This window comes from Thunnus albacares, chromosome 10 (genome assembly GCF_914725855.1).
Source record: "Thunnus albacares chromosome 10, fThuAlb1.1, whole genome shotgun sequence".
Classification (NCBI taxonomy): Eukaryota; Metazoa; Chordata; class Actinopteri; order Scombriformes; family Scombridae; genus Thunnus; species Thunnus albacares.
The window spans coordinates 11,203,265-11,225,883 of NC_058115.1; the positions used below are offsets into that span (position 1 = coordinate 11,203,265).

The window sequence follows — 22,619 nt, forward strand, 5'->3', positions numbered from 1 at the left end:
TGACCAGTCACATCTAGCTGATATATGATCCATGTTTTAAGGTTAGTATTTGCACCAGTACATGAAGCCAGTACACAGAAAATGGATCAGTGCATCTCTTAGTTAAAACATCAATACAGTCCTTTAAATCTGAATAGATTTTTTTTGACCACTTGGGGGCAGCACAACAGGCTGTAAACACAACACTGACATATCATCGCCTTATAAAAGCAATATGGAAAACAGCTGCCTATTTACCGACCAGCACACACAGAGCAACATTAGCATTCATTTTGAGTCGTGTTTCTGGCCATCCGGCAAATGTAAGTCCAATATTCACTCTCCTTTTACCTCTGTTTTGGTCTCCACCAGCTCCTGAGGGAATGTTGGTTCTTAAGCCTCAATTCTGTTCACCCACTAGTCACTAACTTTGTCTGTCGGCCCTTTCGTGCTCAGCTCATACAGTGTTCGCTAAAAACAGCTATCTGCTGTAGCTAGAAATAAGGTTGATGAGATCAGTAAGACAGAACCCAAACAATAAAGTTGCAGCTTGTAAAACCAGAACAATAAGCTGAAAGATGCTAAAATGCTCCTTAGAACTGCTGGTAACTGCAGGGTCAGGTGATGAATCTCTGTGGGTGTTTCACTACAAGTGACACCTTTCATATCACATGTAGTAATTTGATCTAATATAAATATAAAATTATTGATTAGTGCAGCTTTAAATCTGACTGTTACTTGTACAGCTCTAAACTTTACTGCATAACAAGGACAATCTGGTTGAGTTTATATGAAAGTTACACGTATGCAGGTCAACCAATATGAACACAAATAATGAAAATAGATGATGTCTCCCTTATTAATACATAGCAAAGTAATATTGCCTCAACTCTTTTCCAGGCAAGAAATAAAGCTTTTTTGACATAGTTACCTTATTTATGAAGGAAAAGTTCTTTTTACGTACATACCCACCAGCTGGTCTGCACCTGTAGCAAGTAGGTATAACATATCATATTATATTAATATTAGCAAGGCAGATGTTTGCTGTTATGGGATCTTGAGCAAGTGTATTCCACTTCTTTTCATCTCCCGCTTTCTCTCTTTTTAGCACCCTCTTGTTTCCTGATCTTTTTACCCTTTGCACAGAAAAGCTGACCAAACTGAAACAGAACAGTCACATGAGTGAGTGTGTTTATGCCTTATATGTGTGTTTATGTAGGGTGTTTGTCCCCAGTGGCATGCAAGGACGGGGCGACTACGAGGAGTGTGTTCTGAGCTGTGAAGTGGGTGTCTGTCAGGATAACAACAACACAGCAGGATGTATGATAACGGCACACATACACACCAGCGTGCACGCTCTTCCTCACCCGCAAAACTCCAACTGAGTGTCATGCTTTGTCAAAATGCCGACAGAAGTCCCCCTCAGGCGCTGCCATGAGAAGCTCGCTGCTCTTCTTATAAATAAAACACGCAAGTAAAAATGCAAAACGCACAGATACACATGTACAAACACACACAGGCCACAAGACATGAGAAATGTCAACTAAAGTCATTAATCAAAGACTTTCTTGTCATAGATCTAATCTTAAATATTCACCCTTTTATTCTGCTTCTCCCTGTCACACTCACACAAATAATGTATCACAGAGTTTCCTCTCAACAGAAAATAGAGGGAGGAAGACGAGGAAGCGGAGGCTATGTTGATTGATGGCAACGAGAGACGTGGCGAGGTGTCAGTTGGGGACGCACATTTTATCCCTGCCTCAAACACAAGACAGCAGAGAGGGGACACACTCAAACACACACCCTTCTGAAACCTTTAAGACTTAATCTGTCACACCAGAGCTGACAGGCTGATGTGAAATGGAAGAAAGGAGAACACCAGGGGACAAAGGAACAAAAAAAAATACATAAAAGCCACACAGAGACTGAAACTTACACAAGGGCCCAAACATGAAACCCATTTTAAAAGAGACAGGCAGTCAAAAGCTGGCTGTGTATCCCTCAGAGACTGGACCCAGGTGAATCCGAGGGATGCTGGCGCACTGCTCTTCACAATGGCCCAGATAAACAAAGAGAACACACACACACCATGGTCCAGTACAAAGCTTATATAATGTATTTTCCACTAACATGGTAACTGCACACTCATCTTCCCTGGGGTGAACTCTGCTCAGCTGGAGCGGACATGAACGCTGGGAGATGTTGGAGGATGGAAGGGGGGGGGGTAGTTGAGGAGGGATACAGCAGTGAACTGACCAGCTTCCTCAAGACCAGCAGGTCAAATGAAAGGGCAAAACACGGTGACAAGGTCACACCAGGAAGTGCAGACACAAGCGTAAACAAACACTGAAGCAAATGCACATATGTGTACTGAAACATTTCGAACATTTCTACTTGTTTTTTTTTCATATACATGCAGCAGATTGCGTGCAGTTGAGATGGCATTTTTACACATCACATTTCCAAGGTCATCTGCTGTGTCATCACATCCTGCCTGCCTCTGAGCACATGAGATCCAAACATCTCTCACTCGCTTTCTCCGTACTATTACTACTCCACACAGAGAGCAGCAGAGGATCGTGTATCATATTACAGTGGCAGAGAATTGCAGCTCCATGTTTACTCATCTATCACTTCCTCTATTATACCACTCCCTTATCTCGGCCAGAGGGATTGAGAGTCAGAGAGCGGGTTATGAGAGTAGGAGTGGGTGTGAAAGAGACGTTGGATTTGGTTGACCTCACCTCTTAACATCTAGGAGCTTGCTTTTTGATGCTTGTTTTATGATTTAGATGTTTGGGGAAACTGGAGCAGAGACTCAACTGCTCACATGATTTTAATGTCACGTTATACGTCTCGTATAGTTGATGATGTTTTGGTTTTGTGTATAGAAGCAGGGCATGTAGTATATGAATTGTTTAAAATGTTACATTGAAGTAGCGCATAAGCAGCTGCTAATATGAAAAATATAGACCAGAGTAATGAACAGGTTAAATGTTTGAGCATTGTTGAGCTTGGAAAGAGCACTTTGACAAAACAAAATCAACTTAAGCTCCACTTACTGGCTTTTTCCAGGGCTTTTGATCATATCTTGCACTCTTCCTCAGCAGGTGGAGTTTGCCCAGTTGTCTGGGAGATCATACTTAAACTACTTTTACAATCATGCTTTTTTTTCATGTTGAAGACATTACTGTTTGTCATCATGACAATTTGTTGCAGATAACTTAAGACGTTAAGATAGTTTCATTAATGAGTTACTTACATTGTTACTTTAAATGACAGAATTACAATATATGTTCTGACACAAGAGTGATTATTTTAAGTACACTGTAAATTTCTATAATTTGATGGCTAAACTTTATATTTCCAAAGGCAAAGTCTGTTAATCCCAGCGTACATTGCTCCCTTTTCTCTCAGAAATCCATTGTCTCTTTCTTTAAGCCATATAAAGAACCGCAAAAGGTCCTTTTTACTGTTAACTCATAGAACTCTTGTGTTATATTATGAATGTATTTTGTTGTTTGTATGTATGTTTCATTGATATAATTTCAGATTTTTCTGGAAATGTCAATCTTTTGTATGCTGTATTTGATATTTTGTCAATAAAGTAAAAAAAAAACCCAAAAACAAACAAACACTGAGAAAGAGATGCTGAGTAAAATTTCATTCTCAAACCTTAGCCTAAATATTTACTACAAACTGACAACAATAAATGGCTAATCATTGTAAACTTTATCAGCTCTTAGAGTGAAACTGTGGAGTGAGTGAGTGAGTGAGTGAGTGAGTGAGTGAGTGAGTGAATGAGTGAGTGAGTGCGTGAGTAAGTGAGTGAACATGCATTAATGGCTTACACGTCTTTATGCTCCTTACTGTATACAGAGGATATAGGTCATCTCTATAGGCTGTGAAGGGCCCCGGCTATGACCATCACATACTGTACCGTACACTGTACCACACTATCTTCCTTCCTGTGCCAGAGGGCTGAGGACAGAGCGTGCACAGGAAGGAGGGCAACCATGCAAAGCTAAATAATGCAGTGGCTCAGTCTCCACATTATGACCTAGTAAATGGTTGGTTATACAAACACTCAGACCCTCCTGGGCTGCCCAGTCTGACAGCACAATCAGCAGGATGAATCGACCAACTCTTATGAACTCATTTATTGCTATCATGGCTGCAGTCAAGTCACTCAATTCAACTTTTTTAACTCTGCCCAACTCCAGGGCAATTACTGTGTATGGGCTGGGTGTGTTAAATGGGAAGAGATTTGGCATTTTTGAGGAAATCCCACCCTCTGAATTGAGTGATATGTAGGTCAATTAAGCCTTATATTGTCTCAGAAAAGCCTATTTCCATGCATGTGATCTAAAAAGCATGAAGGCAGTGTGTATAAGTGAAATATATGAGAGAACCAAGACTAAGGGGTAGTGGATGATACTTGTCATGTAACTCCACAAAACTGAGTGTCTCTATTGGCATCCTGTCGGCCTGTGTATTGACAGCTCTAGCAATGAGGAAAGCAGAATGAGTGAAACTAGGAGTGCTACTCTCTAGTAGACAGGCACATAATCCTACACATAAAAGATTCAAGTCATCTGCATCAGGAATCTCTACATCTAGAATGGCTCCAACAACTTCATGCACTATGACAAATCTGCAGCGGACAATCTAACTTCTGCACACATGTGTACTGTATGCTGTGTGTCAGGGACAGCAGCCTGAACATTCATGTCACACGCTCAAAGTAAGCAACTCACAGCCCCTCGGCGTCCCACCCTACCTTCGGTGTGGCAAGTGGAGGACAGGATGGTGCTCGGAGGGCGGAAAAGGTACGGGAGATAACGGGAAAAACATTTCATCTTCTTCTCCGATGCTTGCCGACGGGTGAAGAGCGTTTCGTTGCGGGCTCCACATCCGCACTGCCGCCTCGACAGCCAGTCAGAGAGGAACCGAAGGGGGAGTGCGGGAGGGGAAAGAGGCTCTCTGTCCGCGGCGCAAGGGGCTATGACAGCATCACTTCTTGCAGGCAGACAGAGCAGGGCAGGCAGGCAGGCAGTCAGGCAGGCAGCAGGCTCCGGTGAAGCTGCGCGCCGCCCGGGGAACCAACAGCGTACGGTGTCAGCGCGCCTCCGCGTCCGTGTCGGTGTAGTTTACTGCGTGCTGCCGGACTGAGAGCAGGACAGGGGGTCGCTTCTGTCCTTTCAGATGGGAGGTCAAGTGTTTGGGTGGTCTGCCGGTGTAAACACCCGCCCTTGTGCTTGTAAAAAGCACAATTAGCCTTCAGCTGCGTGGTCTGATGATGATGCAGATGTTGTTTTTCCCCACAATGATCCCATTTAGTGTTAAATATTACATGTATAGCCTAGTACTAATAGGGTATTTTATAGTAGGCTATGTTTATGCCGTTGTAGCCTGTTTAGTTGCATCCTATTCTGACACCTTTATAGGCCAGTGATGCTACCCCTCCTTTGTCCCAAGTCATAGGAAAATGATATCAGTGTCTGATGCACATAAGCCAAAACTTGATGAATCATAGACAAAACTTGTTTCCAACTGCTGACCAGGTTATCGGTTAATTGGTTTTGGCGCCATCTTGTGACAACATGCCATATTGACAGCAAGCAATAAACATAAAAAAAGAAAGGAAAAAAAAAACAATTTTAAAGATGTTGAGCAAAGAGTTGAAGCTTGTTAAAATCATGCTCATGAGCTTCAGTTTTTTTAGAATAATAAAAGACAATTAAAAACAATGGGGAAAAAAATCAATTTTAAGCTTTACAAATCGGACCAATACGTTTATTTCAACAACTAGAACAACATATATATATATAACACTTTTGACCACGTAAATGCGGCTAAATGCTCGTTTTTTAGTCCTAATACTGAAGTCTTTACTTTATTAATAAATATGTGTTGTTTTTAATGAAGTTCTCGTAACATCTCGCGAGATTTGAGTGTGAACTAATGCCAGCGGAAGTACTTTACGAGTCTCTTTTCCGCCGGCCATAGAGGAGCAGACGGCAGGGTAAGATTTCAAGCAGACAATTTCATCAAAGTATCGCCATCCATCCTTTGTCTAGTGTCACTTTATGTCCCTATGAAAGTCTAAACACCTTCTTAAGCTTGTCACGATTCAAAGACCGCCAATATTGCCTCCATGTTGATGATATATTAATGAATAAAAGCTCAGTATCTGATTGCTGTGTTGGTCCTTCAGTATCCGCATGTCGGCTCCGGTTAACGAAGGTGCCTGACTCCAACAGTCGGCTTAGTTTTCAGTTCACGTTTGTTTCTTTTTAGTCAAAATGTGCTCGATAATAATACTGAGTTCATGTTCGCACAGAACTTATCGTATCGCTCCTGTCTGTCCGCTTTATTATGCTAACATGTTAGCGCCTTTTCGTTAGCCTAGCCAGCTAAGGTAGCTTGAGATTTTAAAACTAAAAACTTGACAGTTGTTTAGAGTAAATTGCTAGGCTCGTCGTACAAAGTTACCTCTCAAGTTTTAGGAGAGGAAGTGTGCAGGAAACTTGACATTCAAAAGTTACAATGAATGCTTTTTGCTATTTGAAATGCTTTCCTTGTGCTTGATGCTGACATTTGGCTTGTGACCAGCATTCAGTTGCTGATGTTACATTGCCTGGATTTTCTTGAGTCTATTTTGTGATTTTCAGTACTCAAGGGTTACTTTTCTTGATCAGCTGCACCTTTTCTACTCTGACAATATAGTTGATGTTTCAACAAGTGTTTAACTTGTAAGGCAAGTTAATCTATATAGCACATTTCAGCAAGACAGTTTAAAGTGCTTCACAGAAAACAAAAGGCCTCAAGACAAAATGTAAAAGTAATATTTCAATTAAATACTGTTAAAAAGATAAGTAGAAAATGAAAAAGCTAAAATAGAGTAAGAGAGTTATAACAGGAGAATAAAATGTACAGTGCTATGTAAGATATTAATGAAAAGCAAAAGGCAGTGGCAACCAAAAAGTTTTGAACCTTGATTTGTAAGAGCTGAGAGTTGCAGCAGACCTGAAGTTTTCTAGGAGTTTGTTCCAGATATGTGGAGCATTAAAACAGCCCTGCTTCTCCATGTTTAGTTTTGACTCTGGGGACAGAAAGCAGACCTGTCTTAGACGACCTCAGAGGTCTGGATGGTTCATAACGTAGCAGCAGATCAGAAATGTATTTTGGCCCTAAACCATTCAGTGCTTTACAAACCAACAGCAGTATTTTGAATCCAGTTCTTTTGTATGTCTTGTCTTTAGCATCATGAAGCTGAATCCATTTGTAACATCCTCCCGCCGCAAGAACCGCAAGAGGCACTTCAATGCCCCCTCACACATCAGGAGGAAGATCATGTCTTCCCCTCTGTCCAAGGAGCTCCGCCAGAAGTACAATGTGAGGTCCATGCCCATCCGCAAAGATGACGAAGTCCAGGTACTGTAGTTTAGAGTGCTGAATATCTATCGTAAATTATGTTAGTACTGTAAGCTCCATTTGCTTGATTTTCTTCCTCTGTTCACAAACAGGTTGTCCGCGGACACTACAAAGGCCAGCAGATCGGCAAAGTTGTGCAGGTCTACAGGAAGAAGTACGTCATCTACATCGAGCGTGTTCAGAGAGAGAAGGCCAACGGAACCACAGTCCATGTCGGCATCCACCCCAGCAAGGTGAGACAAAAATTCTGTAGATCTTCAGAATTTTGCATGCCGGCTTCAATCGACATGAGACAGAAGTGCAAAAGTTTTCACCACTGTAGGTTATGGTAGGGAAGTAGGTGGGTGCAGACTTGTTCTAACAAGCTGTATGTGTACATGTCAAGACTCACTTTTATTTACATCTCATTCATGTGAAGTTAATATTGGTATATATACTGTTTTGTATATGTTGCAGTCTTGTGTGTTAAAACACCATTTCACTGAGGGGAACTATCCCTGTTGAACTTCTGAGGCACCAGTGAAATTGTCTTTTTGTTATTATTCAGAAGTTATATCTGACCTTGTGGACACTCTACAGTTGACTTAGAGCAGCACTGTACTGTGGCGGGTCATTTACAGTGTTGGGTTGAAAAAACCAGACCACACATTATTCTTTTTTTACCACAGTGTATACTTTCAAGCAAAAGGACTTGTAATACTACTTGTGTAATATTGTGTCAGAGGTTGTTGATTCAATTTTGAGGAAATTCTTGAGGCTGTAGTTAGTTTTTTCTGTATAGGGCTGCAATACTTAGAGGTTTCTTGGGTTTTTTGTCCACTGTATTACACACATTATGTGAGGAACAGTTTCTGCAGGGTTTTCAAGTTTTCCTATCAGTTGTTGAGTCTTTCCATATTTAAAGTCTTGATTGGGTCCATCAGAAAGTCCTGACTTGAACATGAAATGTTCATGAGCAAAGCTTTTACTTGTTACAATAAGCACAGCATTCATGCACAACCATTCATTTTTAGACTAAGACTTAAGTAAATTTGAACTTTGTTTTAAAAGATAATACAGCATCAATAGAGCAATTTTACCATAACATGTTTTACTGCAAAATTCTTCTGGATTATTTTCAGATGTGTTTCATCATACAAGTGAAAGGAGATAAAGCATTTCTCCCGATTCAAAGCACAGAACCAAGTTATAGAGATTTATCTTGTGACTTTTATGAGAAAGCCATATAAAATGTTTTCACAAAAGTTCAACATCACTGCAAAGTGTTAAAGGACTGGACACATTGACCAGAATAAAAGAAACACTTGCACATTGTAATGCAATCCACTAGAGCAAACCTGTAGGAAATACTGTCTATTCTGTAATCTCTAGTGGATTGTATTATACTGTAATAACATCTTTGCTAACTATATATGTAAACAAGTTGAACACTACGGCATCATATTCAAGCACGCAATTACTGAATGGTTTGTAGTATTGTGGGTATTTTTCATGGATGAAGTCACAGTAGGGAAAGAACAGGTGCAGTGTCTCATCTATATTCATTTTGCAGCAGTGCACCGCTGAGGTGTAATTAATATGAACAGGTGTAATTAATAAAATTAACGAAGGTTGTCTTCCATTTAGCTGCTTCAGTGTGAGGGTCCTGGTATTGTGCATGCTGGTGCACTGTCGAGACTTATAGGGACACGAATAGAACAGAGCCATCGTTAATGTTATTGGCAACACCTGTGCCTTTGACTTATGGCAGTTGTATTGAAAGAAATATTGCTTTGACAGTCTTAATGAGTTCAACACATTGCTGCCTTCTTTTTGTTCCAGTTCAGTGCAGTGGACAGATTCATTTGTATTAATGATCGAATGCAGATTGTGTTGGCTACAAGTAGCTGTGAACTGACATGAATTCTGATACTGATAGTGGAGCATTTGGCTCAGGTAGTGTAGCTTCTCAGTAAGCAACTTCAGCATCCAAGTACATTTCCACCACAGGGCCTTTTCAGACATTTTGACATGTAGAGCAGAAAAAGCCACAGATGAGACCAAGTATGAGGGATGTCATTCCATTTTAGTGTCCAGTTAGTCGACTGTTCAGCCAGGATGCACAACAGGGGCCTTGGAATTACAGCTGGGTGTTAAGTCCAAAAGACATTATCACTTTTTTTCCCCAAGCTTGGGTATGAGTCACAAATTAAGTTGTTTTTTTTTTTTTTGGTTTGTTTTTTTTACTGCAGAAAACTAGAACATGATTGAAATATCATATTTTTTAGGACTTAATGTGCAATACGATTGAGCAAGAAAATACCTGCACCTCTTTCAAGGCTGTCAATTATGGATATTCAGTCAGTCAGTACCAGATGATTCAACTCAGTGGAGCGCAGACATCCAGTTTAATAATCAGTTTCAGTACAGAGAAAAGAAAGGTCACTTAATTCATCTGCTGCAGTTTGTGTTTTTAGATATTAGCTGCCTGTCAGGTGGGGACATACTGAACCAAGTGGAATCTGCACACTGTTCAGTTGACTCCTGTGGCTTCATCATAAGAGATAATCCCTCGCCAATAAACACAAAATGAGAGCGCAGATCAGTATGCAGTCTTTATTCAGTCTGTCCCTCCCTTATAAATGACTGTGAAATTCACCACAAGATGGCCAGAGTCTATTAGCAATGACAGTCCCACCGGCAGGTGCATATATAGCATAAACATTGACATCAGTTTACAGGACTAATTGAAATTGACTCACTTAAATGGACTCCAGCCATGATTATTAGTTACACCTGTGCATTTCCAGTTGTGGCATGCAGACATGAAGGGAAAAGGCTGCTTTATCTGTGTCTTAGACAGCAGTGGTCATTGTCCTTTGATTAGAATAATATATATATAAAGCTGTGACACAGGTATGTAGTATTTATGTGTAATAGGAGCAAATAATTGACTCCAACCCAGTAACTATCACGTGTAAAGTCTGTTCGTGGTCTGAAGCCTGGGTTGCAATGCTGGTTTTTAATGATTCTACATTGTGTAATAATGAATACATCACCGCAGAGATGGTGTCATTTTCTTTGACATCTACTGAACTGGACCAACAGGCTCACAACTATCCCACAATGTCCACTGGTTGGTTACTGGTGTAATCAGAAGAAGTGTGATAGAAGTGGACACGCCTGTACACGCATGTGTAGACAGTTATTATCAGAGGTTATTTTGTTTGGATGATTATTAACATTTGATAATGTTTACCAATGTAATTTTCTGTGTTGTGCAGGTGGTCATCACCAGGCTAAAGCTGGACAAGGACCGCAAGAAGATCCTGGAGCGCAAGGCCAAATCTCGCGCTGATGGAAAGGAGAAGGGCAAATACAAGGAGGAGACCATTGAGAAAATGCAGGAGTAAAAATAATCTTTTGCTATCAATAAACTGTATAAATGGACTTCACTTTGTCTGTCTCGTGTTTAGTTGTGGAGATGGGATGATTTTTTTTTTTTTCATTGTATAATTTAAAATGTCTTTGCAGGTTGAAGTGAACTTCTATTTTAAACATGCATACATCATGAGGTGACCTAGAGCAAAGATTGTACTTGCTGTGCACCACCTGTCATATAAGGAAAAATAGTGAAGTCTGTACAGAGTCCACAAACCCAAACATTATAGTACATACATTTTCAATCCAGTTTAAGTCAATGTTGCAGTAGCCGAATGGTTGAGGAAACTGATTTTTATGATACTGCAAGGTTTTAAGGCTGCTCTCCAAGAAACATTTTGGAGACTGATAAGTACTGCTCCTCTCTTACAGGCATATATGTTAGAGTATGAATGCAGAGATGTTTGGGGCCTAGTGGTTATGATTCCTGTCATTTAAAGGAAAAATTGATGTCAGAAACTGAGTTGACAACATGATGGGAAAAGTCCAGACATGCAGAAGTCTGCATGTGATATTTGCATAAAAATAACAATTTAATCTGAAGTCTGTCAGCTCTTTGCATAGAAGGAAACTGCAAGCAGGCTGAATGAAATACTACTAATGGATTCATAAGGATTCAAGGACCTTTATTGTCATCTCACTACAGTTTATACTTTTCTGTATCAAATGCTGCCTATGAAGAAATGAAATTGCATGTCCTGGGTAATGTAAACTCACAGATTTTAAAACTTAACATTAAAATTAAAGTTTAAAAAATATTTTAAAAATAGAGCATTAAAGAATCTAGTATGCAAGTTCACATTGGTACAGGCACTGAAAAACTAACAGTGTTCATGAACATGGTAAATACACCAAATAAATACATAAAGTTAGAATTGCATAAGGGTCAGATACTAAAATATTACCCATTGCAGAAAACTGAAGAATTTGTTTATTGAAGATGCTACATATGCATTTGGAGGGAAAAAGGTCTGTAAAAGATCAAATAAAATTAGATTCAAAGTTGTGTCATAAAACAATTTTTGGTTATATATCCTCTGTAAATGGGGCCTAGTGTTGCTGAAATCAGTGGTTCATAATGTGGGTTCCAGGAACCCTCAGGGGTCCTTGAGGGCTTCCAGGGGTCCCCAGCAAAAAGGGGAATAATTTATTTTCACTATAATCAATCCATAAGTAACACAAGCACAGAATGAATATTTTGATCATAGGTTTCATACACTTGCTGTAATCAAACATCTAAAACGTCAGTTTAGGGGTCCTTGATGTGAAAACGTTTGAGAACCACTGGTTTAAATTATATTAGTAAGCGTGTAGTGTTACCAAAGGAGCCTGTAGGTGTCACTTTTTCCCACCGACTGAATTTATGTAGGAAGTCGGAAGACATTATAACAAAGTAAAACTGTTCAGTGTTTCAGTATTTCCTCAAGGAAATTTTCTATCATCTTCTTGATATTTTATTAACTTACTTGCCAACTTCTCTAAGCTTTTAAACAGTAATGGATAAAAGTGTGTGTCGTTTAGCAGAAACATGGGGGACATTTGTTGCACCTGCCCAAAACTTTTACCAGCTGCTTCATTTTTTTTCTACATAAATGTGTAGGTTTTTGTTTGTTTGTTTGTTTGTTTTTTCCTTCATAATGTTTAGTACAACACAATAAAAGGACTCATGACGTCATGCCCTCGCTGGTTGATGGTCATGTGATACGTGCTGCCTCCTCTGTCGTCGTAAGGCAGCTGGATACAGTTAAAGTTGTCTGAAGTTAAAAGTTAGTACCTCTGGGATATACTGTTGGTGTTAAACCCACCACCACCATGGCAGGACTAAGCTTTGTGATCTCCATGTCTGTGGTGACCCTGTTCTGGGGTATAGTTGGAGGAGTGGTGCCCTGGTTTATCCCCAAAGGACCAAACAGAGGGTGAGTTTGTTAGCTTCACCAAGTTAGCTCTCAACTGGCTAGAAAGAGCTCACTTTTAAGTTTGTTTATTTGTACCGTGTGTTGTCCCGTGACTCTCATTGGACATATAAGTAGACGTATATAATTGTGTTGCTTTTATAAGTTTTTTTTTTAACGTTGACTGAACATTTGGAGAAACGTTTTGAGCTGCTCGACATAGAGCAAAAGTTAGTTAGCTCTCCGATGCTAATTTGACAGACCTGCCTCCAGAGTGTGACTGAGCTGGAGAAATACTTCATCTTTGTTACCTTTTTATGTTGTTACCCTTTTACTATAAATCTATGTGGTTTATTTCCTTATATTATTATATTTAGATACCAGACCCAAGTGTAAATATACCCCCGTCTTTGGAAAATATGCCTACTGCAACTTCCCTTATTTGCCTGTTGGTCACTTGAATCACGAGATCATGTTGTGTAAATGAATCGTTAGGATGTATTTAAAAGCACTGTAAGCAGTCATTAGATGTTAAGTATGTCACTTTTAAATGTTTTCTTCTATTCCCACAGAGTGATTGTCACAATGCTGGTGTTAACTGCTGTTTGCTGCTACCTGTTGTAAGTATTACCAGGTTTATATGTTCATAAATTGTGTTACCAAATATAATTTGGGTGGAAAAAAGATTAAAAACATGTACTTAAAATGCACTTAAAATGCAGCTTCAGCAACACAAAATACAGCCTCCAAAATGACTATAAAGTAAAACTGACACCCCTCTAAAATAGCTTCAGTTAAAACCAAACAATATAATAATAATAATATAATTTTCATGAAGGTAGGATTTATTGTAGGCTGTTGTATTTAATTTCATTAGTTTTAGCTTTGTGTACTTAATAAACTGGCAACTGCTCATTTGCTCCGGGTGCACATGTGTACATAAAACATATTATAGATCCAAAACAAGAATCAGGTTTATAATATACATTATCAATAATGGAACAAAAAGCCTGTGGACATAATTTGTGTGTATTACTGTCACAGTTAAACAAAGTCTGTCATTGAAGTTAGTAGTTATATGAATAGTGCATTGGTGTGACAAGGTAAATTATTTATCATCACAGTTAGGTGTAAAGTGTGCAGCTGGTGTCTTGTTACATGTCAGATAGGCAACAGAGGGCAGTAGAGACAAGGCAGAAAGTCACAGCCAAGTGAAGCTGTTTCCCAGAGGCCCTTTTGATTAATGCTGTATGAAATCATCTAACAAACAGATGTCATCATAAGAAATGTCGACCTAGATTCAGAATTAAACTTTGTAAGATGCTTAAAAAAACACATTGCCGATCTTTGAAGTGCGCAATATTGCTGTTGACATGTGTAATCTTAACATCCGTTGTGTCCATCAGCTGGCTGATAGCAATTCTGGCCCAGCTGAACCCACTCTTTGGACCTGCTCTGTCCACTGACACCATATGGTACTTGAGGTATCACTGGCCTTAAATGCCCCTTCCAGATCTCCCGGCAGTGCAAGTAAGCTTTTTCTCCTCGAAAAAATAGAAATGTTTAACCTAAATTTTACATACGTTATACATGTTTTTGATGCTTGACTCGATTTCCTGTAAAAACACTTGAACTTATTGTAATTTCTCTCAGCAGGGGAGGAGCTGACGCTGCTGCGAACCAATGGAGCATTCGCTCTTCACTTCATGCAGAGATCATTCCTGCTGAATCGCCTTAAACTCTGTTCGTTGTGTGATTTCTGAGTGATGCCCACACCAGTGCCTTGTACAAAAAATGATTCCCAAAGGACTCTCTGAAAAATCTCGCTGAATGTGTTTTACTTTAAATTAAAGCAACCTTGACGTGGTGATGTTTGGTTTATATTATGTATATTGTGTTTAATGCTATTGTTAATATAAATGACTTTGCCATTACAAAGTTATGTGGTGTGTTGTGTTTGATGTCATCTCCTTTTGTCTGTTTATGTTAGTGATGAATGTAATCTGTTAAGTAGTTGTCAATTAATAAACAAATAACCACCTTCATTGCTTCCTAACTTTTGTGTTTCATTTTTTAATTTTTTTTTTATTTATGAGCGCATTACCTTTTGCTAAAGATTTTGACTCTAATGACTCTAATAAAAATTTGCTTATGTTAACATAGAATATTTTTCCTCCATCATGTGTACATGGGAAATATATATTTTATTTTCTGAAACTCTAGATACTTTGTTGAAATTTATGGACATACTAAAGCAGATAAATAAGTGGAATTTCAACATATTTTAGTCAAAAGTTAATGAAGTTTATATGACGAAATCAGTTTGGCGAATACAATCGACGTTCAAATGTGCCCTCTTGCTTTCCGTAGCTTGAGCCGGCTACGTTGGCAACATGGCGTCTTCAGATGTCCACGTCCGAATATGTGAACAAGAAATACTCAAATATGACTTGGAAATCAAAGCTCTCATCCAGGTGCGAATATTTCTGTGGTAAGATGACTTGGTGCTTCGTGTTTTTATCTGCTCGCGTTTCCGCTGCATGTTTCCAGCAGCAGCAGCAGCTACCTGTGGTGCAGCAGGTTGAGCTGCTGGCTGCAGGTGAGTGAAGTGCTTTAAAACATATCTGCTAGGTGGAGAATAAACTACCAGACGTGCTCTTCAGTACGGTCTGTTGAAACTGGACCAGGCTACCAGCTGACTTCAAAGACAAGTGTTGCAGTCAGGTTGAGCATATACACCAATTTATTTCCAATAATAAAGCTGCTATAGCTTCTGCCGACTTTACAGAATGAGCTTATTTCCAAGCATTTTTAAATAATATTGTAGTCTACTACGATAGAATAAGTTACTTATTGGTGAAATTATTAATTGATTCGTTAACTGGCAGAAAATTAATTGACAACAGTTTGATAATCAATTATAAAGAGTCATTTATCAAACAAAAAACTTTAAAAAATGTTCACAGATTCCTGCATCTTAAATGTCAGGATTTGCTGCTTTTCTCTGTTTTTATATTATTGTAAATGAAATATTGGTTTTTGATTGCTGGTTGGACAAAAGAAGGAATTTAAAGACACTGACATGCCCACATTATGTCATTTTATAAATGAAAAAAACATGATAAGACAGATTAATCGATAATGAATGTAATAATTTATTATAGTCCAACAGCTAGTTTTTTTCAAGCACATTTATTTGACCATTTTAATAGATACCAGCTGACAGAATGAGGCGCTTCATTTTAAAGCACTTAAATTTCAGTGGATGTTCATCCTAAGATGATAAAAATACCACTTGTCCAGCTGTGTTTCTTTCCAAAGTTCAAATGAGAACAACATGAAAGAGAAACCAGAAACTGCAACTAACTATGTAGTAGCTATGTATCATCCTTGTTTCAATGTCTCACCAGGATATTAACGAGTGCACCGGCCCTCCAAACAAGCTGACAGAACTGAACGCAGAGGTGAAAAAGAGTTTCCACAACCTCAGATTGCGGATTCAGGTCAGAAAACACTATTTGTGAACATCTCATTACAGGCTGTGCATGAACCACTTGCACTTGGTTTTATGATACTAAATGGCTCAGAAAACATATGTGTTGTTTTGTTTCTTTGACAGGATTTAGACCAGATGGCGATGGAGCAAGACAAAGAATCAGACAAGCAAACCTTGATCAGTCAGGTAGAAGGACACAGAAAACAGATGCTGAGGTGATTTTAAAAAAAAAATTGAAATATTCCACTATTCCCTGACTTTTATAAATGTGAACATTTGTGTATTTTATCACGTTTCTGTGTCGGTTATTGCTGCCAATCTGCTGGGGGAGAAGCATGCTTAAACTGGCTTAATGCCTCCTTTATGAAAAGATTTTTTTGAATATACTGTACGTCTGTTTTTACAGTAACCAGACAGCTTGGAGGAAAGCCAACCTGGCCAGCAAACTGTCCATTGACAATATGGAAAAGCAGGCGCTTCTCAGTGGATCAGATAGTGCTGCGAGACAGCGGTGAGCCAACAGTGTGTCCTGCGTGTTAAAGACAGTCACATAAAGGAGAGGCGTCAGCTTTATATCTTGCCTAATTATCTTCAAACAACACACTAAATCCTCTCAGTGTCATAATTTAAAAAAAAAAAATACACTGTTTTCACATCTTTCTCATCCTTTCATAGAGTACATTTAATGGTCGCCTGGACATTTATAGCAATTATAGCTCATGTTTTGAAACTGTTTCTCAGGAAGATGACCAAAGAGGGGCTGGCCCAGACAACCAGCGACATTACAGAGAATCTGATGAGCATCAGCCGGATGATGGCGCAGCAGGTTCAGCAGAGCGAGGAAACCATGACATCGCTCGGTTAGTGAGAGACTCACCCTTCACTTAGTTTGGTTAAACTTGTTTGATTCAGAATAAATACACAAGTTTAAGTTTGTGTGTGTGTAACCCTGCCCTTCATTCAACAAAAGGCTTTATGTTGAAAAGAGTTTTTTTCTCTGTTGTTTCAAGCGACCTCGTCGAGGACGATCCAAGAGACCAACGAAGAGTTTAAGACCATGACGGGGACCATCCAGCTCGGGAGGAAACTCATCACCAAGTACAACCGCAGGGAGCTCACTGATAAGCTGCTCATCTTCCTGGCGTTGGCCCTCTTCCTCGCTACAGTTCTGTACATCCTTAAAAAGAGGCTGTTCCCCTTCTTGTAGACCAGGTTCCTTAGAGGAGGCTCCACCATAACAACATACAGTACTTTCCCATAGTCAGCACAAATGATTTAAACAACTCTGAACGCCGCGTGTCACATTACACACACATTACACACCAGCGTCTGCTCAGTGGAATGTGGACTGGCTAAACTGTGCCGCTGCTGAGGGGGAAATATCGTCCATACACACCTATAGATCCATGCAGGAAATGATATATTCTTCTTTAAAGGGGATGTACTTGTTGGTGGGCACAAATTGCGTCACAAAATTATCTTCAGTTAATGTGACAGTAATGCTGTGCATTGCTTTTTATAAAGTCAGATTTAAGAGGACATGTACGACCCATATTCATGTTTTCTTCTTTACATTCCTGTTAAAGATCCAGTACTGAACTTACATATTTATCAAATGTGTGTAGTTAATATTCTCACAGATTAAAGTATTGAAATCGAATTTCAGCCGTCAGACACCCAAAATATTTGCTTTATCCGTTGTTAAGAATGCAAATAATTTGCTTATAGATGTAACACTAATTTTTAAGTATGACAGTCACTGACATCTTTTATCAGAAGTCACTTTAAGAAAAACCGACTAAAAGAATTCTGATCTTCACAAAACAAGTGCCACTGTTCATTTCAGCTCAGCAAGCTTTTATTGGCATAAATGTCATGAGAACAATATTAAGGACGTGTATGTTTGGACACAATGTCAGGACTCTACTTCATATATTCCTCAGCAGCTTATCTTTCAACAGAACCATAATAGTTTTGACTATAACGTCTGTTGTTATCTGATATCTTGAAGACTGTGTGCAAACGATTTAGAAGCTTTTCGTGCAATTGTTATTTATAATTACGTACTGTATAATTACTGTAATTTATTACTGCATAATAATGAGTTAATGCTATTTTTTGTGGGGAATGGAACTATTGAAATGCCTTACTTACTAACTTACTAACCGCACTCGCTCGCTTTGTGTGTGTCACTCGCTGGATAATCAGAACACTACAGTATATTTGCACTTCAAAATGTCCCTATATTTTATTCAGTTGGCATGCAAGCTGAAAAAGTACTTTTTCCAAAGTGAGTGTGCACACTCTCCTCGGTCTCTGCCCGTGTTAGCTCGGCTCTGGTCTGCAGCAGAGCAGAAAAAGCTCAGAAAAGCAGTGGCAGTGATCACACTGGCAGAGATAGAACAGCATGCATCTCTGCCTTTCTTCAGATAAGACCCGGAAAAGCAGATTATTCCGACCCGTTTCCCTCTCCCTTTCCAGTGTGGGTGGAGGGTGAGGGGGGATATTTTTAGGTTTGTGTGGCTTTGTTATCTGACGTTGCCTTTTCAACACCTCGGAGGAGAGGGTGGCCAGAGGGGCTACATGACCTTGCTACCCTTTCTGCAATTGCCTGGCATTGCTATTCTGTTAACTATGTAAATGTTGTCAGTGTTGATTATACATAAATAAGCCTTCTGGCTTGATGTTTGAAATGTGTCTCCTGTGTGTGTTTGTGTGGTGTATTGTTTTAAATGAGATAGAAGACAACAGAGTGTGCGTGGAGAGACTTGAGAGACGCCTAAGCATCTCTTACTTATGTAAAGTGGTGGCAGTTGGGCTCGGCCAGTTCCTAGCCTGTTCATATAACTGCACACTTAGACAAGGCCACTCGCTCTCTGTCAAGCAAATTGGACTATTCTTGCATTTAGCACCGTGATAATGTCAATCAAGTGTTTGGGTTTGTATCTAGACAAGTGGACCGCAGGTCTCAGGGGACCAAACTCCGCACCAATCTGCTGACGTAAATACAGGAACCAGACAGAAAGAATCTCTACAACTCCACGTTCATGAAGTCATTTCAACAGTTGGAAGCTTATTTATCTGTTACATTAACTGCATTTTAATGATTAGTGTGAATCAACTGGAATTTTCCACACAGTAATGATTTACCAAAACAGAAAAATGTTCAAAAAGGGAACCTTTAATAATCAAGTACTGTCCAAAAATAGATAAATATCTTGGATCAGGCAACATCTTGAGTTCGTCCTCATATTAACAAGCACAAAAAAAGCTTGGTGATGGCTTTTTTATGTACAGAAATTGCTTGTACACCCAATTCAATTAACGTAAATAATATGTTTTTAATACTGTAAAATTATTCTGCACAACATAATTTAAAACAAGGTAATACAGGTCAAGGTCATGGCTCGCAGCCATCTCTGTCCCAGCAGCCTTTAAACACATGTAGAGTGTACATGTGGCTGACAGCGGGTTGTAAAATGTGTAAACTTCTAACAACCTTCTAACCCTGTTTAAGCATATTGAAGGAAGCCTCCTAATAGCCACTTGAACATTTTAACCAGACACAAACCATATGAGGGTTTTACAGATGTCAGGGTCCTTTACTAAAGGATAACCAGTTCAACCATTATGTGACCCAACGGCCTTTATGGTTTACTGTCACAAATATGGTTAATTATTGCATATTATTCATATGATTGACTTAATGTTTTTTTTTTCTTGTAAAGTTATTTTTCTGAGTGAGTTTTTAATCAAAAATAGGGATTGTTAACATATAGCAGACAAACCAGAGTCAATATTTACATTATTACCACACAGATTGAAGTAATTAGAATTAAATAGTTGCATGTCAGAAACATTGAAATAATAATAATGATAATAATAATGATGATAATAATATGATTCATTATTTCCTAGGCTATATTAAAAAATACAATTAGGTTTTGTTTTTTTTTTAATTTTTGTCCACTTAAATACATCCAGATTTTCATATGATAAAATATTAAACATTGACAAAAAAATTGGGCAAATTCAGCATTTAAAGAATTGGGCTTGATTCTTGGTTTTATTCTGTCGTGTCTTGTTTTCCTATTCTGTCAAACACGTCTGTGCTTTAATGCCACGAAAATAAATGTATTCAGACAAAAACTGGTGCTGAACAAAAACGAACAACTATCAAAAGTAAATTATTAAATATAAGAGAAGTTACACAAAACTCCGCAAAATCTTGACATTTGTACTTATGCATGCAGTCAGCCATTAAGCCCGTTATCTGGAAGAGTTATTGCCTATTTCATATCTGGACCACCCTCCCTTTCACCATGTCCTAATGCCATGTAATGAAGACACACCATTACTGGAGGAAAATGTGTTCTGGACATTATTCAGCTCCCCTACACCGAAGTTCATGTAATTCCCGTTGTTGGAGGATCCTTGCATAGTTTGCATCGTGGCTGCTGGGTAATTACACGCATAGTTTGTGTTGCATCCGGGGCTGGTGTAGTTACTGAAAGCCGGGTAGTTGTTATAAGTGAAATGGTTGATGTGACCCATGCTGTAGGACGGGTTGTAGGTGGCTGTGTCTGCCGCGAGGCAAGGCTTGCCATCCCGCACCAGCACCGGCACTGACACCCTCCTGGGCGGCGGCAGAGACACCATCTCCAGGCTCTGGTCCTGCCTCTGCCGCTTGCACTTGTACCTCCTGTTCTGGAACCAGATCTTCACCTGGGTCGGGGTGAGTTTGAGTACCCCGGCCAGGTGGTCTCTCTCCGGGGCGGACAGGTACCTCTGCTGCTTGAAGCGCCGCTCCAGCTCGTACACCTGCGCCTGGGAGAAGAGGACCCGCGGCTTCCTGCGTCTCCGAGGCTTCGGGCGGTCCGGATCCTCGGGCTTCATGTGATCCACGGGCTCGGCCGGAGGACTGAACTCCTCTGATTAAACCACACAGAAAGACAAGAATCATTTCCTGCAAATGTAACTTCCTTGCATAGAGCCACACGAATATTTCTATTTAGAGTTTGTTATTTTTCCTACTACTGACAACACTAATATAAAATAATTATTATAATAACAACATGATATATGTGTATTATATTATATACTAGCAATTATGATATATCATTGGTTACTGGTTTAATCCTGCCAAGGTTGGTGGTTCAATTCCCTTGAACACCTATTATGCATGCAGTGTAACCTTTGATAAAAACACATGTAATGTACATTTTCACATATGTAACACCTAACATGCTATTTAACATCTTAATATAATTTATGTCAAATGTGTCAGTGCAACTTTGGTTCTCTTTTACTAAAGAACTACAGGCCATTTCATACATGTTAAATAGTCTAGCAGGTCAACAGGAACATGCTGACACTGAACTCAACTTTTATATTTGTTTAATTTGAAAAAAAAAATCTATTTTAATAGCGTGTATCGAGTGTAAATGTTTGCCGTTTTATTGCTTAAATTAAGTTGTTGTTTGTTTTTGTTTTGTTTTGTAGCCTATCTGGTGCACAAATCAGGGCACATCAGCCTGTAGGCCTTTTTTTCCACAGGCCTTGAAATAAAATGTTGTCCTCTCATCAACTCACCTTTTCTGCGTTTCCCCTCAAACAGGTCCCCTTTCCCTTCCTTAACTATATCCATCTCTATGAGTGATTTCCCATAAAAGGTAGTAGCAAAGTTGAGTGCATTGCCTCTGCCGGTTTTGGGCTCTTGGAGGTCTTCTCCAAACAGCGAGGTGGCGGACGACATGTCCCGCAGAGGCTCCTGTTTCAGGCGGGCCAGCATGCAGGAGGAGGAGGAGGAGGTGGAGGAGGAGGTCGGCACGGTGCAGCAGTCCATACGAGAAGAAACATCCAGAGAAGACACCATAACGTCATGACTCTGCTCCAAGTTTAATATATCCTTTACAGAGAAGGGAGTGGACGTGCTGGGGCTGGGAAACATTGCCAAGAACTGAAAAAAAAACCTATTAAGCTGTCATATGGAGGCAACCAAAAGACGTCAACAAACTCCCTCTTCTTCCTGGTAATATTTACTGGGTTTAAGTATTAGTTTGGTACACCAGACTGATCTTGAGTGAAGTGTGCATTTTGAATGTCAACTCTGTCTCCAAACTTTTTTTTTCTCGGCCTCCCTCTCCCGGTGACGCAGGGAGGAGGGGGTGAGATGGGGGGAGCTAGTGGGACCCTCTGTATGGAGCCGCTGGTACTCCCACTTCATATGACGTGTAAAGTGATGTCTGGTACATGTTAGGCCTGATGTTGCTTATAGGCCTATATCCTATATCATTCTCTGCAAATATACCCAACCGGTCCAGATCGTATTATTCTATTTCCAAAGATAAATTGTTAAAACAGTTTCTCAAATCAGCCTTTTTCTTCATCCT

General features: G+C 39.6%; 5 protein-coding genes across 6 annotated transcripts in view; 3 read left to right on the forward strand and 2 right to left on the reverse strand.

Moving 5' to 3' along the window:
• Nucleotides 1-5,116, reverse strand: part of ppp2r2ba (protein phosphatase 2, regulatory subunit B, beta a) — a 42,938-nt gene extending 37,822 nt beyond the window's left edge. Inside the window, exon 1 of the mRNA XM_044362968.1 lies at nucleotides 4,763-5,116. Coding sequence (XP_044218903.1) covers nucleotides 4,763-4,841 — 79 coding nt within the window. The 5' untranslated portion in view covers nucleotides 4,842-5,116. The remainder of the gene's footprint in view (nucleotides 1-4,762) is intronic.
• A 794-nt stretch (nucleotides 5,117-5,910) lies between these two features.
• rpl26 (ribosomal protein L26) lies at nucleotides 5,911-10,848 on the forward strand. Its single transcript, XM_044362972.1, has 4 exons — nucleotides 5,911-6,007; nucleotides 7,248-7,419; nucleotides 7,512-7,652; nucleotides 10,683-10,848. Exons 2-4 carry the CDS (start codon nucleotides 7,252-7,254, stop codon nucleotides 10,809-10,811), a joined length of 438 nt encoding a protein of 145 aa, XP_044218907.1. The 5' UTR covers nucleotides 5,911-6,007; nucleotides 7,248-7,251; the 3' UTR covers nucleotides 10,812-10,848.
• A 1,669-nt stretch (nucleotides 10,849-12,517) lies between these two features.
• atp6v0e1 (ATPase H+ transporting V0 subunit e1) lies at nucleotides 12,518-14,776 on the forward strand. Of its 2 annotated transcripts, none has more exons than XM_044362975.1 (4): nucleotides 12,518-12,755; nucleotides 13,304-13,351; nucleotides 14,138-14,261; nucleotides 14,385-14,776. In XM_044362975.1, the coding sequence occupies exons 1-3, from the start codon at nucleotides 12,652-12,654 to the stop codon at nucleotides 14,229-14,231; spliced, it is 246 nt and encodes an 81-aa protein (XP_044218910.1). In that variant the 5' UTR covers nucleotides 12,518-12,651; the 3' UTR covers nucleotides 14,232-14,261; nucleotides 14,385-14,776. The 2 variants fall into 2 exon arrangements, with proteins under 2 accessions (XP_044218910.1, XP_044218908.1); XM_044362973.1 differs by having other exon boundaries at nucleotides 14,388-14,776.
• A 310-nt stretch (nucleotides 14,777-15,086) lies between these two features.
• bnip1a (BCL2 interacting protein 1a) lies at nucleotides 15,087-20,378 on the forward strand. The gene is made up of 6 exons (XM_044362971.1): nucleotides 15,087-15,205; nucleotides 16,142-16,234; nucleotides 16,351-16,442; nucleotides 16,634-16,738; nucleotides 16,969-17,087; nucleotides 17,238-20,378. The coding sequence occupies exons 1-6, from the start codon at nucleotides 15,125-15,127 to the stop codon at nucleotides 17,432-17,434; spliced, it is 687 nt and encodes a 228-aa protein (XP_044218906.1). The 5' UTR covers nucleotides 15,087-15,124; the 3' UTR covers nucleotides 17,435-20,378.
• Nucleotides 19,393-22,328, reverse strand: nkx2.5 (NK2 homeobox 5). Its single transcript, XM_044362970.1, has 2 exons — nucleotides 21,820-22,328; nucleotides 19,393-21,158 (listed from the first exon to the last, which is right to left on the reverse strand). Exons 1-2 carry the CDS (start codon nucleotides 22,175-22,177, stop codon nucleotides 20,545-20,547), a joined length of 972 nt encoding a protein of 323 aa, XP_044218905.1. The 5' UTR covers nucleotides 22,178-22,328; the 3' UTR covers nucleotides 19,393-20,544.
• Between the last annotated feature and the right edge of the window lie 291 nt (nucleotides 22,329-22,619).

What these genes read in the sequence shown, in the direction of transcription:
- rpl26 (XM_044362972.1), top strand. Translation starts at nt 7,252, where the DNA reads ATGAAGCTGAATCCATTTGTAACATCCTCCCGCCGCAAGAACCGCAAG. An exon ending in GCAAAGATGACGAAGTCCAG is followed by an intron (nt 7,420 to 7,511) that starts GTACTGTAGTTT and finishes GTTCACAAACAG; the next exon opens with GTTGTCCGCGGACACTACAA. An exon ending in TCGGCATCCACCCCAGCAAG is followed by an intron (nt 7,653 to 10,682) that starts GTGAGACAAAAA and finishes TGTGTTGTGCAG; the next exon opens with GTGGTCATCACCAGGCTAAA.
- atp6v0e1 (XM_044362975.1), top strand. Translation starts at nt 12,652, where the DNA reads ATGGCAGGACTAAGCTTTGTGATCTCCATGTCTGTGGTGACCCTGTTC. An exon ending in CCCAAAGGACCAAACAGAGG is followed by an intron (nt 12,756 to 13,303) that starts GTGAGTTTGTTA and finishes CTATTCCCACAG; the next exon opens with AGTGATTGTCACAATGCTGG. An exon ending in GCTGTTTGCTGCTACCTGTT is followed by an intron (nt 13,352 to 14,137) that starts GTAAGTATTACC and finishes TGTGTCCATCAG; the next exon opens with CTGGCTGATAGCAATTCTGG.
- bnip1a (XM_044362971.1), top strand. Translation starts at nt 15,125, where the DNA reads ATGGCGTCTTCAGATGTCCACGTCCGAATATGTGAACAAGAAATACTC. An exon ending in CACAGAAAACAGATGCTGAG is followed by an intron (nt 16,443 to 16,633) that starts GTGATTTTAAAA and finishes CTGTTTTTACAG; the next exon opens with TAACCAGACAGCTTGGAGGA. An exon ending in GGAAACCATGACATCGCTCG is followed by an intron (nt 17,088 to 17,237) that starts GTTAGTGAGAGA and finishes TGTTGTTTCAAG; the next exon opens with CGACCTCGTCGAGGACGATC.
- nkx2.5 (XM_044362970.1), bottom strand. Translation starts at nt 22,177, where the DNA reads ATGTTTCCCAGCCCCAGCACGTCCACTCCCTTCTCTGTAAAGGATATA. An exon ending in TGAGGGGAAACGCAGAAAAG is followed by an intron (nt 21,159 to 21,819) that starts GTGAGTTGATGA and finishes TGGTTTAATCAG; the next exon opens with AGGAGTTCAGTCCTCCGGCC.